Source organism: Rhodotorula graminis (genome assembly GCF_001329695.1).
Source record: "Rhodotorula graminis WP1 unplaced genomic scaffold RHOBAscaffold_10, whole genome shotgun sequence".
Lineage (NCBI taxonomy): Eukaryota > Fungi > Basidiomycota > Microbotryomycetes > Sporidiobolales > Sporidiobolaceae > Rhodotorula > Rhodotorula graminis.
Window position 1 is genome coordinate 766,718 of NW_017264937.1, and position 13,083 is coordinate 779,800.

At 70.1% G+C, this 13,083-nt stretch overlaps 4 protein-coding genes across 4 annotated transcripts; 3 read left to right on the plus strand and 1 right to left on the minus strand.

Annotated features, from left to right (window-relative positions):
• Window positions 1-91: 91 nt before the first annotated feature.
• Window positions 92-2,604, plus strand: RHOBADRAFT_54927 (uncharacterized protein; the record flags this gene model as incomplete). Its single annotated transcript, XM_018417563.1, has 5 exons — window positions 92-252; window positions 397-571; window positions 642-1,423; window positions 1,562-1,940; window positions 2,432-2,604. 5 exons carry the CDS (start codon window positions 92-94, stop codon window positions 2,537-2,539), a joined length of 1,605 nt encoding a protein of 534 aa, XP_018269788.1. The 3' UTR covers window positions 2,540-2,604.
• A 366-nt stretch (window positions 2,605-2,970) lies between these two features.
• On the plus strand, window positions 2,971-4,803 carry RHOBADRAFT_45696 (uncharacterized protein; the record flags this gene model as incomplete). Its single annotated transcript, XM_018414651.1, has 2 exons — window positions 2,971-3,251; window positions 3,336-4,803. The coding sequence occupies 2 exons, from the start codon at window positions 2,971-2,973 to the stop codon at window positions 4,801-4,803; spliced, it is 1,749 nt and encodes a 582-aa protein (XP_018269789.1).
• A 235-nt stretch (window positions 4,804-5,038) lies between these two features.
• RHOBADRAFT_54928 (uncharacterized protein) lies at window positions 5,039-8,480 on the plus strand (the record flags this gene model as incomplete). Its single annotated transcript, XM_018417564.1, has 10 exons — window positions 5,039-6,034; window positions 6,112-6,675; window positions 6,752-6,818; window positions 6,889-7,420; window positions 7,598-7,819; window positions 7,896-7,960; window positions 8,024-8,067; window positions 8,131-8,186; window positions 8,301-8,315; window positions 8,390-8,480. Coding segments are annotated over 10 exons (2,652 nt in total), but the record flags the coding sequence as incomplete, so codon positions are not given.
• A 245-nt stretch (window positions 8,481-8,725) lies between these two features.
• Window positions 8,726-12,700, minus strand: RHOBADRAFT_54929 (uncharacterized protein; the record flags this gene model as incomplete). Its single annotated transcript, XM_018417565.1, has 6 exons — window positions 8,726-9,667; window positions 9,844-10,706; window positions 10,793-11,347; window positions 11,430-11,754; window positions 12,104-12,172; window positions 12,548-12,700. 6 exons carry the CDS (start codon window positions 12,698-12,700, stop codon window positions 9,086-9,088), a joined length of 2,547 nt encoding a protein of 848 aa, XP_018269791.1. The 3' UTR covers window positions 8,726-9,085.
• Between the last annotated feature and the right edge of the window lie 383 nt (window positions 12,701-13,083).

The window sequence follows — 13,083 nt, forward strand, 5'->3', positions numbered from 1 at the left end:
TTGCGCCTCATCAGCTCCCGACCACTCGCTTCTGCGCCAGGCGGGCCATACTGTGCTCGACAAGCACCACACCGACTGTCACTACGTCGCCATGCCCAAGCGCCCGCGCCCCCACGACGCCCAAGAGCCGCACCCTCCTCCTCGGCTCGCAGGTGGAGCCGGCGCCATCGTCCGCGACGCGAGCCACCAGGCGGCAGAGCGTACGGAGGGAGTCTCGAGCGCACAGCTGAGGTTCAAGGGCAGCAGCAACAGGTGCGTCTCGCCGTTCTCTCGGTCTCGTCGTGCCCCCTCTCGATGCCGGACGGCGGTGGCGTCGGCCGTCCTGAACGAGAGCGGCACTTGCTGGGCCCGACACGATCCGGCAGCGCAGTCACTGACACTTCTACACGACCGCAGCACTCGCGCACCGCCCGCCAAGCGCCCACGCACGACCGCGCTCCCCCTCCTGTCGCTCGAGGGCTCGCTCTCCGAGGAGATCCTCCTGCGCTGCCTGTCGTTCCTCGGCGCGCACGACCTCGTCACCGTATCGAGGGTGTCGAGTGCATGGTGGCGCCTGTCGCAAGATCCTCAGGTGCGTCCCTCGCGCCTCTGTACCCTCGCCGTCGTCGCGGGACGCTCACCTTGTTCCTTTCGCCTCGCAGCTCTGGCGCTCGCTCTACCTGCGCACCTACGCCTCGCCATCGGTTCGTCGACGTGCCTTCGCAGGCGAGAACGTCGCCAAGACGCGACCCTGGCGCGAGCTGTTCAAGGTCTCGACCAACTGGAGAACGGGCAGCGCGAGGACGAGCACGCTCGGCAAGGGCATCCGCAAGGCCGTCCTGCCCGAGGCTCCTCGTGACCTGTCGATCCGTCCCGCCGAGGTCCCGCCAGTACCGGCCCTGCCGTCGCCGTCGGTCGCGCCGAGCCCTGTCGAGGACGCCGACACGCTCCTCCAGTTCCACCACAACTACATCCTGTCGGCCTCGCGCACGCCCACCACCGGCGACGACATCCCGTCGGTCACCGTGCACCGCACGCTCGCCGCAGGCGACTCGGCCGTTGTCGGCAGCGTCACGTCGACCCGGCTGAGCGCCTACTTTGCCGCCCGACCCGACTTTCGCCCGCCGCTCTCCATCACCGAGATGCGGCTCGACGAGGACCCGTCGTCGTCGTCGACCGCTGTACCATGGGCCCGAGGTCCGCTCCTCGCCGTCTTCTTCTCGACGGGCCAGTTCTCCCTCTTCCGCCTCACCCTCCCCTCGCCGACCGACCCGTTCGTCCCCTTCTCGGCGCACGAGGTGTACGCGTCGCTCGCGCTCGGCGCACCGCCCGCGTACCCGTTCGCGGCGGCGTCGGCGCCCCCGAGCTCGCCGTTCGACCCGGTCGTGCTCGCGAGGCTGCACGGCCCGATCCTCGTCACGCTCTCGAGGGAGATGACGATGCGGTTTTGGAGCCTCAGTCGGGTGGCGAGATGGGCTGGGGAGTCGTTGGATGAGGAGTCGGTGGATGAGGTGCAGCTCGAGGAGGCAGAGACGCCGCTGCAGACGAGGGAGAGCTGGTCGCCTGTCGTCCTCTCCCTCAGGCGCGAAGCGTCTCATCGAGCCAAACTGATCGGCGACCCGGAGCCTCTCGGCGACCGCTTCACCGTCTCGCTCGCCTACTCGGCGCCCGTCTTTCCCGCCACGTGGACCGTCGGGCTGCAAGAGTTCCTCGTCACCCTTGAGCCGCCTTCCCCCTCCCCCTCACTCGCCCGCGTGTCCAAGATCCACATCGTCGCCCGCAACGCGACTGCCCTACCTGCCCATGCGGCGCTCCCCTCGACCCCTCGACGCACCGCACCCCTCCTCGCCACATCGTCCTCGCCGCCTCCCGCACCGCGCAACCCGGTCACGAGCATCGAGCACTCGCACCCGTTCATCGTCACGAGTCGCGCCGACAACACGCTCGACGTGTACGAGGTCGTCGCCGCACCCGCACCCGGACCATCCCCTCGTCCACCTCGGCCCTCGTCGAGTGCGCGCCTCGTCCCCGAGACGCGCCCGGCCGCCCCTGCGCTCCCGCCGCTCCGCATCGTCCACCGCCGCACCCTGTTCGGCCACACGGCGCGCGTTGCGAGCGTCGCCTTGCGCCCGTCCCTCGTCGCCGCCGCGGGTCCGGGCGTCAAATGCATCAGCGCCGGCGACGACGGCGCCGTCAAGGTGTGGTCGCTCGTGCCGACCCCGGCGGCGGGCAGCAAGCGTGCGCGAGAGGGCACGGTGCACGAGGAGGCCGACATTGACGTGCGGGCGGCGCCGGGCGACCTCGAGGGCGAGGGCGAGCGAGGGGACGAGCGGGAGGGGAGCGCGGCGCCGACGGCGTGGCAGCGCATGAAGCGGCGTCGGAGCGCCGGCGTGCGGGCGCAGGACCCGCCGTCGGGCTCACAGGCGCGGGAGCGGCGGCGAGGGGAGGACGAGGCGCCACAGAGGGTGAGGAGGGTTTGGGTCGAGGAGGACAAGATTGTCGTCGCCGAGCGGGCGAGGGACGGGCGAGGCGAGGAGACGGTCAGGGTGCTCAGGTTTGACTAGAGCTCGCGTATGTGCGAGCTGTGTAGCTGCAGGGTCTTTGTATCGAACCATGGTCGAGGTCGACGACCGACGAGGATTGGCGCGCTCGAGCCGCTCCGTACGTCCTCCTCCTGCTCTCGCGCCCGGCTTGCGCACCCTCTCGGGAGAGCGCTTTCGCTGCGTCTTGCCGTCAGGGAACTGGCAGCTGCAGCTGCTGCGCACTGCCGCGAGACTCGCGAGACGGAGAGCAGCGGACGTCGCACAGTCCGCTCCCTCGCTGTCGGCCGGATTGCGGTGTACTTTCGAGTCTGGAGCGGTCCAGTTGCGAAGAGATCAGCTGCGCTCTGTGCGGAGGATCAGCTGATCGAGCAACGTCGGTGGTCGAGGTCCCCCACACTTGCTCCCCCTCCGCTTCCCACCCTCCTCTCGCTCTCCCTCTCTGCACACGATGAGACCGCTACAGCTCCCGCCACTCGACACCAACCTCTCGACGTCCTCGCTCGCGACCACGCCGTCCGCCTCGAGCCCGCCCTCGTCCACCGCCGCGCCCCTCCTCCCCCGGTCCACTTCGCCGCCTTCCTCGTCCGACCGCCCGAGGCGCCGCCGCGTCTCGTTCTGCCCGCTCGCCCTCCTCATTGACGTCGCCGCAGAGGGTGAGCCCGAACCCGCACTCGTCAAGGCCGCCCAGGAGCAGCTCGGCAAGCGCAAGGTGGCCCTCCACGCCTACAGGTGCGCTCCACTCTCTCCCTCGCTCGGGTTTGAGGGCCCTCGTCCACCGAGTGCGGCACTGACCTCTCTTGGCCCTGTGCGCAGCTTCGAAGCCCCTCAAATCGGCGACGTCGCGGGCAAGGCGTGGCACAGCGTCCTCAACGGCTTCACGGCGTCGCTCGAGCCGTTCCTCAGCGGCGGCGGCGGCGGCGGCGGCAGTGCGTGCAGCCGATCCGGTGGCAGGGCACGCGAGCACTCGCCCGAGCGACTGAGCGGGAGCGGCGGCGGCAGGCGCAGGGCCTCGTCGCTCGGGTCGCTCCGCTCGGCCTCGCCCGGACGATCTTCCACCGCCGACGACTGCGACGACCCGTTCTTCACGCCCAACCCGACGACGCGCCTCACCGTCAAGCTCCCCGCCCTGCGCCGACAATGTCTGCGCTCCCTGTCGACCTCGCCCACCCGCTCGATCCTGCGCCGGTGCGCCGCCAACATCTCGCTCGACGCGGCATGTCGCTCGCCGAGCCACCCACCAGCCCTCGTCGACGACCCGTCCGCACCCTTCCCTCCCTTGTCGCCCACCAGCTCGGCCCCGCCGCCCATCGCCTCGACGCACGCCGACGACCCGGCGTCGCACTCGGCGCTCGTGCCCCTCGCCCCCTGCTGCGCGTCGTGCGAGCGCGCGACGCACTACGGCCTCCTGCCCGACGGCACGGGCACACCGTACGGCGCGACGTACCGCGAGCGGTGGTCGGCGGGCGCCAAGAAGAAGCGCGCCGAGGAGCGCAAGGAGCGCGAGGCGCGCGAGAAGAACGCGGGCGAGGCGCCCGAGGCGGCGGCGAGTGCGGCGGCGGCGACGACGGCCGACAAGCTCGCCGCTGCGGTGGCGCGACGAGCGGCGGACAAGGGCGCGAGGGACGAGAGCGAGGAGGAGAAGGAGGCTGAGGAGGCCGAGGAGGAGGCGAGGGCGAGCAGGCTGGGCCAGCTGGCGGCGAAGGGCGGGGTCGACGAGCTCGCGCGCGAGCGAGGACGGCGAGGGACGCCTGATACGCCCGCTCGAGGCGGCGAGGGCGGCGAGGTCGACCAGGACTCGGAGCCGGCTACGCCTGTCGAGCCGCGCGAGCGCGAGACGACGACGGGCCCGGGCGCAGCCGACGAGCCGCCGCGGGCACTCGACGATGTTCAGCGTCTTCCGACGGCTGCCGACTCGGTCAAGGCGCCAGAGCCTGCGCCGTCCTCGTCGGCGGGCGAGCCGCCTCGAGACGCTCCCCTCGCCCTCGCCTGTCCCCCGTCCCGCCCTCCCCTCGACTCGACCGCGTCTGCGCCTGCCGCCCTCCCCACCCACGACGACGCTCCCGCCCTCCCCGTCCTCTCGCGCACGACGAGCCCGGCAACAACGGGCTCGAGCGCCCCTGTCGCCGCCGGCGCCGACTGTGCGCCCGTGCGGCCGACCAACAAGCGCCGGCTGTCGACAGCGACAGCGTCGCTGTCGCGGTTCGCGGCTGCATTCGGGCAAGGCTTGCTGCACAACTCGTCGAGTGCGGGTGCGGCCGGGGGAGCGGGCGTGAGGGCGTGAGTCGGGTGCGAGGAGGGGAGGGTCGTCGAGTGTGTCTGTCTGTGCCCTGTATGGTCGCCGGCGTGTCTTTGATACCTTATGCAAGCGTTCTCTCGTTGGTGCACTGGACCCGGTACGAGAGAGTGTCGCAGCGTTTTGTTGGTCGCAGCGAGGAGGGGAGGTGGACGCGCTCTCTGTCTCTCGCTCTTGACCTCTCGCTCTGGATGAGCTGCTAGCCGCATCTGCTGCGCAGAGCATGTCGCGAGCACCTACCTCTACGCCCTGGCCCACCGCGTCCGGCTCTCCCTCATCGTCGGCTGCACCGCCTCAGCCCCTCACGCCTCCCGCTCCTGCGGCCGCGCACCCGCCCTTCTCGTCCACCTGGGGCGCGTTCAACCTCGCCCAGCCGCGATCCCAGCCCTCCAACCTCACCCTCGCTCTCGAACGCGGCTTTGGCGCGTCCCCCATCCCCTCGACCTCGGCGTCCACCTTGCCTCCCCCGGCTCCGCCTCCGTCCTCGACCCAGCCCGGCCCAGGCGGCGCGCCGTTCGGCCGCAGGATGTCGACGCTCGGCTCGGACGTGCCCATGACCATGACCTGGGACGACGACGGCGACAGCGGCCACCACCACCTGCACCACCCGCACCCGCACTCGCATCGACGCGGCGGCACGGCAACGCCCAACGGCGACGACATGATGAGCATGTCGCCCGCAGCTGGCGATGCCGACCTGCTCCCGCCGCCGCCCTCGGCGAGCATGTTCCGCTCGACACGCAGTCGCAGCGGGAGCGCCTCGTCGGCCATGCTCCTCGGCGCCAACCCGCCCTCCTCGTCGTCGCAGCAGCAGCAGCAGCAGCAGCTGTTCCCCTTGACCGCCATCCCGCCCTCGCCCGTCACGCTCGCCCGAGCGCTCCAGCACGGCGCCAAGACGCCCCCGCCGTTCCTCCAGCGCCGCCTGTTCAAGGAGGACGGCACCCACCATCACGGCGGCGGCGGCGGCGTCGACGAGACGGCGTCGGGCAGCGGGCGCAGCAGCCGCAGCGGGAGCTCGAGCGACGTCGGCATGTCGGGCGTCGGCGGCAAGACGCGCGCGATGCGCATCGCGGCCATGACGAGCGCGCTCCCGCCGGGCGACGACGATGACGAGATCGACGAGTTGAGCGCCGTGCTCAGTCGCAGCGCGAGTGCCGGGCCCGAGGACCAGTTCGAGCGTGTCGTGCGGCGACCCGTCAGCAGGAAGCCCAACCTTCTCGTGCGTCGACGACCATCTTTTTCTCTCTCTCTCTCTTCGAGCGCGAGCCTGACCTCGTTGCCTCCCCCTCGCCGCAGCCCAAGCCCAAGTCGCACCTGCGCATCCTGTCTGAGCTGCGCTCCGAGTCGTCGGGCGACCAGGAGATCGTCAGCGAGGCGACGCTCCACCGCCTGTCGCGCGCCGGCGCGTCCGCCGTTCCTCCAGGCCGCACGGGCCCGGCGCCGTTCGACGCTCGCGCCGCGCCGACCTCGTCCTCTGCGCCGGCCGCCTCGTCGACGCACCCGGCGTCGTTCGCGTCGCGCGCAGCGCAGCAGCAGCACGCGCGGCCGACGCCGAACCGGTTCCCGGAGCAGGCCGGCACCGAGGACGAGGACCTGCTGTCGCACCGCATGGGCGGTGGCTCGTCGAGCAGCTCGAACGACGAGGCCGGCGACGAGGCGATCGAGGTCGGGAGCGACTGGGGCGGCGCCATGAGCGTCGGCGGGTACGGGACCGAGGACGACGAGGAGCGCAGGAGCAACGTCGTGTGGAACGGGATCCGCAGCGGGCCGGGCGGGAACGCCGTCACGGTCGCGACGCCGTTGTCGGCCGGGTCGATGGCGAGGAGCCCGCACGGCGACAGGCGACTGCTCGACTACGAGGTGCGCCCGGCGCCGTTTCCCTCTCACCCCCTCGCGCTCGTCGTCGACTGACTCGTCCCTTCTCGTGCGCCCGCAGAACCCGTTCGCTGCGCCTCAGACGCCGAGCACGACGTTCGCCGCATCGCGTCCCGGCAAGCGCAAGAGTGCGTCCCCTCTCTCGCACTCTCTCGCACTCTCGTCGTCCATGCACTGACCGTCGCGCCGCACCCGCAGTGGGCAACGACGACCGCTTCGAGCCGTACGCGCACCAGGCCTTCAAGCGCCGCGCCGTTTCGCCCGCCGCGTCGCTTTCGCTCTCGCCCGGGTTCGCCGCCGCCGCCGCGTCGCACGCCTCGTCCTCGGCCTCGACCTCGTCGCGCCCGACCCCGCCGCCGCCACTCCCGCTCAGCGCGCTCGGGACCCAGCCCGTCGCGATCCCCTCGCCCTCGCCGTCGACGACGGCGGCGGCGTCGTCGCAGCACCACCACTTTTTCCACGCGGTGTCGGGCGTCGCGCAGGGCGCTGGCGCGGGAGGAGCGGGTACGCGCTCGGCGGCGAGCTCGCTCAGCAGCTCGACGGGGCGGGGTCTCTCGGCTTTTTCGATGGGCACGGGCACGGGTGCGGGCGAGGGGCGGCACCGGTCGTTGAGTGGGCTCGAGGAGCGAGAGAGGGCGCTCGCGCACAAGCTGGACCCGGACGGGCTCGGGCGCATGAGCCTCGAGGGAGAGGGAGGAGCGGGCGGCGAGGCGGTCGACGAGGAGGAGCTGTGAGTCGGGGGCTTAGACGTCGCCGTGCTGTAGTGTACTCTGTTGTTCGACATTGCCCTCTCTCTCTCTGTGCCCGTGCGTCGCTCGAGAGAAGCGACTTGGTCGGCGTCGGCCCCACCTTCGGATCTCGGTCGCTGTTCGTCTCTCTGTGGAGCTGTCGCCCTCGGCACGCTCAGCGAGGACGCCATACTCGCGTACCGCGGTCATATACCTCTTCGGCACATGCCCAGCGCAACAGAGCCCTCCTCGCCGCCGTCGTCGTCGTCCCACACCTTTCTCCCCGCTCACGTCGCCTCGTGGCGTTGCGCTACCTGTACGCTCGAGCTCGCGCTGCAAGACGAGCTCGTGTCGCGCTCGTTCCAGGGCGCGTCCGGCCCGGCGTTCCTCTGGCGCACCGTGTCCGTCGGGCTCCCTCTCTCCCTCCTCCTTCTCGCCGACTCGCCGGAATTTGACACACACCCTCGAGCGCCGCAGCATCAACGCCGACGTCGGCCCAAAGGCCAAGAAGCAGCTCATGTCCGGCACGCACCTCATCGCTCGTGGGTCCTCGCCCTCTCTGCCTCTCGTCCTCTCCCTCGCGCTCACCTTCTCCCGCTCCGCAGCGCTCTTTTGCCGTGGCTGCGCGACCGAAGTCGGCTGGAAATACGTGCGTCCGCTCTTTTACGTCTCTCGAGAAGCAGCGAGGTGACGCAGGACCCGTGTGACGCAGTTTGGCGCGCCCGACTCGAGCCAGAAGTACAAGGAGGACAAGTGCATCCTCGAAAAGGCGCGTCTCTGCGGTCGCTGTGCCGCTCTCGAGTGCTTGCACTGCGCACAGCGCGTTTGAAGCGCTCTGTCGATGGCCCGAGCGCTCACTGACACGTCTTCCTCGCGCTGCAGGGCAAGATCTACAAGGTGCGCTCGCTCGTTCCCCTCCTCCTCTCGGCCTCGAGTCTTTCCTCACGCTCTTCTCCTCCCTCTCGGCGCAGGACAACAAGTGGTCGGTCAACGACGACGACCTCGACGGTGGCGGCTGACCGTGTCGAGCGGGTGCAACGCGCGAAAGCTTTCGATTGGCGCGCTCAGGCCGCGAGCGAGAGACGAGAGCTTTGTCCTGAGAGCTCTGGCAGCCCCGGAGCGACCGAGGAGAGGCGCACACAAGAGCGAGCACGAGAGTGAGGATGCAGGACGAGCTGTGCGCCGACCTCGGCGACGGATGGCGGCTGCGCGAGCTCGACTTTGAGAAGGCGTCGCCGGCTGCTCGTTCGTCTCGCTCGTCGCGCTCGCACGCGCTCCCTCTCTTTCTCGCAAGGGCACGCACACACGAGGGGAGGACTGCGAGCTTCAGGGTTGCAGCAACATAGAAAAAGATCGACGGGAAGGGAGAGAGATGACCGCCGCCGCCGCACAGACGGACGACGAGCGAGTCGGGGAAGGCAGAGATGCTCAAGAAGAACAAAACAAGGGCGGGGCGAGAGAGAGAGGGGGGGTAGGAGGGCAAAAAAGGGGGAGAGGGGAAGGGGGAGAGCGACTTGGAGAGACCCGGGGTGGCAAACGACGACGACGACGGAAACATTCTTTTTGTAGGCGATTGTAGAGAGAAGAGAGAAGAGGGAGAGGGCGGGCGAGGAAGAAGGGAAGGAGGAAGGGAAGAAGGGAGGGAGGGAACGACGACGACACGTTTTTTACATGAACCCGTACGAGTGCTGCGCCTGCTGGGCCTGGACGCCCTGCTGCTGCTGCGCGTACTCGCCGCCGGGCGACACGCCGGGGAAGGGCGCGAACGCCGCCTGGCCCTGCGGGCCCGGTCCGCCGGCGCCGGCGCCGTTCTGCTGCGGCTGCTGCATGCCGTGCGGCGCGCCGTGCGGGCCGCCGTGGCCCATCGGCGGGCCCATGGCCTGCGGCGGCGGCGGCGGCGCGCCGTACGCGCCGAGGTGCGCGGCGTGGTGCGGCGGGAGGCCGTAGGGCGAGCCGGCGCGCGCATAGTCGCCGAACGCGTGCGGCGGAGGAGGGCCGACGCCGTGCATGCCGGCCATGTGCGGCGGCGGGCCGCCCATGTAGTGCGCGTTGAGGGCGTGCGGCGGGGGCGCGCCGTGGTGCATGGGCGGGCCGACGCCGTAGAAGCCGCCGGCGGGGACAAAGTGCTGGTGGTGGTGGTACCCGCCGCCGCCGCCGTGGCGCATGTGGTCGCTCGTCTCGCGCTGGATCTTGGACTGGATGCGCTTGCCGTACGGCGTGTTGCGGATCATGGGCAGGATCGGGCGGATCTGCGACGAGGGAGAGGCATCGTCAGTACGAGGTCGCACAGGGCGGGACGACGACGACGACGACGACAGGGGTCGAGAATGGCGGGCAAGGAGAGAGGGACGAGGAGGACTGGCGAGGGGGCGAGAAAGGTGGGAGGAAAGGAGGAAGAGCGAGGAGGAGAGAGGTCGGGACGCACCGTCTCGATGAGCTGGGCACGCTGCGCGGGCTCGGCGTAGTCGAGCGCGGTCTGGACGACGTAGTTGGCGAACGAGTCGCGCAAGAGGCGCTCGAGGCGGTTCTTGACGAGGAGCTCGTCGATGATGGCGCGGCGGCCCGTCGCGTCGGCGACGCGGATGCACTTCTCGACGACGTTGGACGAGAACTTTTGCGCCGACAGGGCCGACACGTTGCCGAGGAACTGGCGCACGATGGCCTCGATGAACCGGTTGTCGTTGAGGTCGAGCACGTACTGGACGACGTAGTTGCCGAACGCGTCCTGGACGAGCGTGAGCGAGTTGTACGTGATCTCGGTCACGAGCTGGATGCGCTGGCTCTCGGACGCGTGGTCGATGCAGCGCTGCAGGACGCAGCACCCGTGACGGTGCGTCGCGACCTCGATGCAGTGCGTCGCGACGGCGTTGTAGATGAACTGGTTGTCCTCGGGCGGGAGCGCGTTGAGGCACTTCTGGATGACGTGGTTGCCGTTCAGGTCCTTGATGAGCGTGACGACGTTGAGGTTGAGGGCGAGGATGAGGCTCTGGACCTGGCGCTGGGTCGACAGGAAGTCGATCATCTTCTGGACGGCGCGCGTGCCGTGCATGTTGAGCGAGATCGACACGAGCTCGCCCGAAATCGACTCGATGAGGGCGTCGCGTTGCTCGTCGGTCGCGTACTCGAGGAGGCGCTGGGCGAGGTAGTTGGCGAACGGGTCCGTCATGAGCTCGGCGAAGTGCGGGAACACCTCGTTGAAGATCATGTCGCGGTGCTCGGGGTTGCCGTCCTCGAGCTTCTTCTGGAGGTAACGGCAGCCGAACTGGTCCTTGCAGAGCGAGAGCATGTCTGCGAGCGGCGTCGGCGAGAGAGGGTCAGTCACCGTGGCTCGACGACGTCGAACGAGGAGGAAGAGGACGAGGACGAGGACGCACCGCCCTGGAGGTCCTCGAGGCGCAGGCCGGCGAACCGGTTGGCGCCCATGCCCTCGCCGCGACTGCCGGCACCGCCCGCCGGACCGCCGTAGACGAACGCGCCGTGGTCGTGCACGTAGCCGCCGCCGCCGCCGCCGAGGAACGGCGTCGAGAGGGACGACACGCCCGACACGTCGACGCCCGACGACGAGGGCGAAAAGACCTTGGTGTCGATCGAGAAGTTGGAGAACTGGTCGCCGAGGGCGTCGACGGCGCCCGAGCCGATGGCGCCGCTCGCGCCGCCGTTGACCTTGGACAGGCCGGCGCCGTTGGGCGACGCGCGCTCGCTCTGGGTCGGCGGCGGGAGCGCGTTCGAGCGCGCACCGGGCGAGACGCCCGCCGGGGTGGTGGGCGTCGAGGCCGAGGCCGACACGTTCGGAGCGCCGCCGGCAAAGGCGGGCCACTCGCCGCCGGCACGAGCGGGCGTGAGGCCCTGGCCGTCGCCGCGGCGGACCAGGATCGGGAACTTATCGTCGTCGTTGTTCATCTGCAGGTACTTGCCGCCCCAGGCCGAGTCTGCGAGGGAGGTGAGAGGAGGGGTCAGGGGACCGTCGGGCGAGGTCGACGCTCAAAGGCGAGGCGAGGATGCGGGACGCACTCTGGAGGTCCGCGTCAAGCTCGTCGTCGAACAGGAAGCTGTTGAGCATGGGCTTGCCGTCGGCGTCGCGCTGCTGCTGGGCGCCGTTGGGCTGCTTGCGGGCGCCGGCGGCGGCGGCATCGCCGTCCTTGGCCTCGCCGTCCTTGAGCTCGCCCGAGTGGCGGCGCGAGCCGGGCATGCTCTTGGCGGCGGCGTACTTGGACGCGGTCGACGCGTCGCCGTTGAACGAGGCGAGGTCGTTGCCCGAGCGCGAGCGGATCGGGCCGCCGGACTTGCCGAGAAGGGCCTGCTCCTCGAGCTGCTGCTGGCGCTCAAGCTCCTTCATCTGGTGGTGCAGAGGCAGTCGAAGAGCGGCGAAAGGCGAAGGAAGGCAGGCGAGGGGAAGGTGGGGAAATGAGGCGACGGCGACGACGACGAGGGGTGGACGTGGAAGACATCGAGGACGTGGCGAGAGGGGATAGACAGGTGCAGGGAGGATGGGGAGATGGCGCAAGGTCAGCTCGCTGTACTGTCGCGCTTCGGCACAGCCTCTGCTCCCCTGCCAGCCGGACGTGAGCGCGCGCGCCAGGCCCAACCTCGCTCAACCGCCGTCACCCGCTCCGGCGCGCGCTCGCCGCCGCTCGCCGCACCACTCGTCGACACCGTCCCGGAGAGTGAGAGACGGCGGGACGCACCTGCTCCTCGAAGGCCTTCTTTTGCAGCTCGCGCTGCTTTTCGTGCTCGAGGCGCTTCTGCTCGAGCTTCTGTTGGGTGGACGGATCGTGGCGAGGCGGCGCATGGAAGAGAGAGAGGGAGAATAGAGGTGTCAGTGAGGCGAATCTGAGGCGTGTTGCGAGGCGAGACGAGGATCGACGCGCCGGTCCGAGGGACGAGCTGAGGGGGAGGACGAGGGGAGGAGGGAGGAAACAGATGCGAGGAACGAGATACTCACGGCGGCGAGAGCCTCGGGGCTCTGGGCGTTGGTCTGAGCCATGCAGAGCCGAGGGCCGGGCCAGGGCGAGGACGTCGAGGGCGACGAGGTCGAGGGACGAGGGGAGGAGGAGAGAGGAGGGGCAAACCGTCAGTTGACCGAGCGCGAGGGGGCTCGAGCCGCGACTGGGAGGGACAGAGGGACGCACAGCGAGGTCGAGCGTGTCCTGGAGGCCCTTGGGCTCTCCCTTGCTCGCGCCCTGGGGCGACTGGGCGCCGACGGGGAGGCCAGCGAGAGACGAAGCCATGGGCTGGCCGGGCTCGGCGTCAGACGACGAGCTGGCCGACGAGGTGGGTGCCATGGTCTGCAACAGGGGTACGCGCACACGCTCGACTAGTCAGTGCGGCTCCTCGAGGCGCGAGAGGGCGACAAGCGAGGCTCTGGGGGGAGGAGGGGACGAGCCGACCTCGAGAGGCCGACCGCGCCCTTCGGGAGGGGAGGGGAGGGTTGGAGGACGCACCTGAGAGGTATCCGGAGTCGTACAACACGGCCAACACCGAATACAGGGTCCTGACGAGGCGGAGGAAGGGCGACCGTCGCGCTCGACCTCCAACTTCTTCCGCTCGCGCCGACCAACCCTGAGACGGCTCGCCGCGACCGCTTCCTGTGCTGTACTTCTGGGCCGAGCCGCACTGTGAAGAACTCGTGGTGGCAGCCGAAAGCCCCCAGAGCTTTCCGCCATTG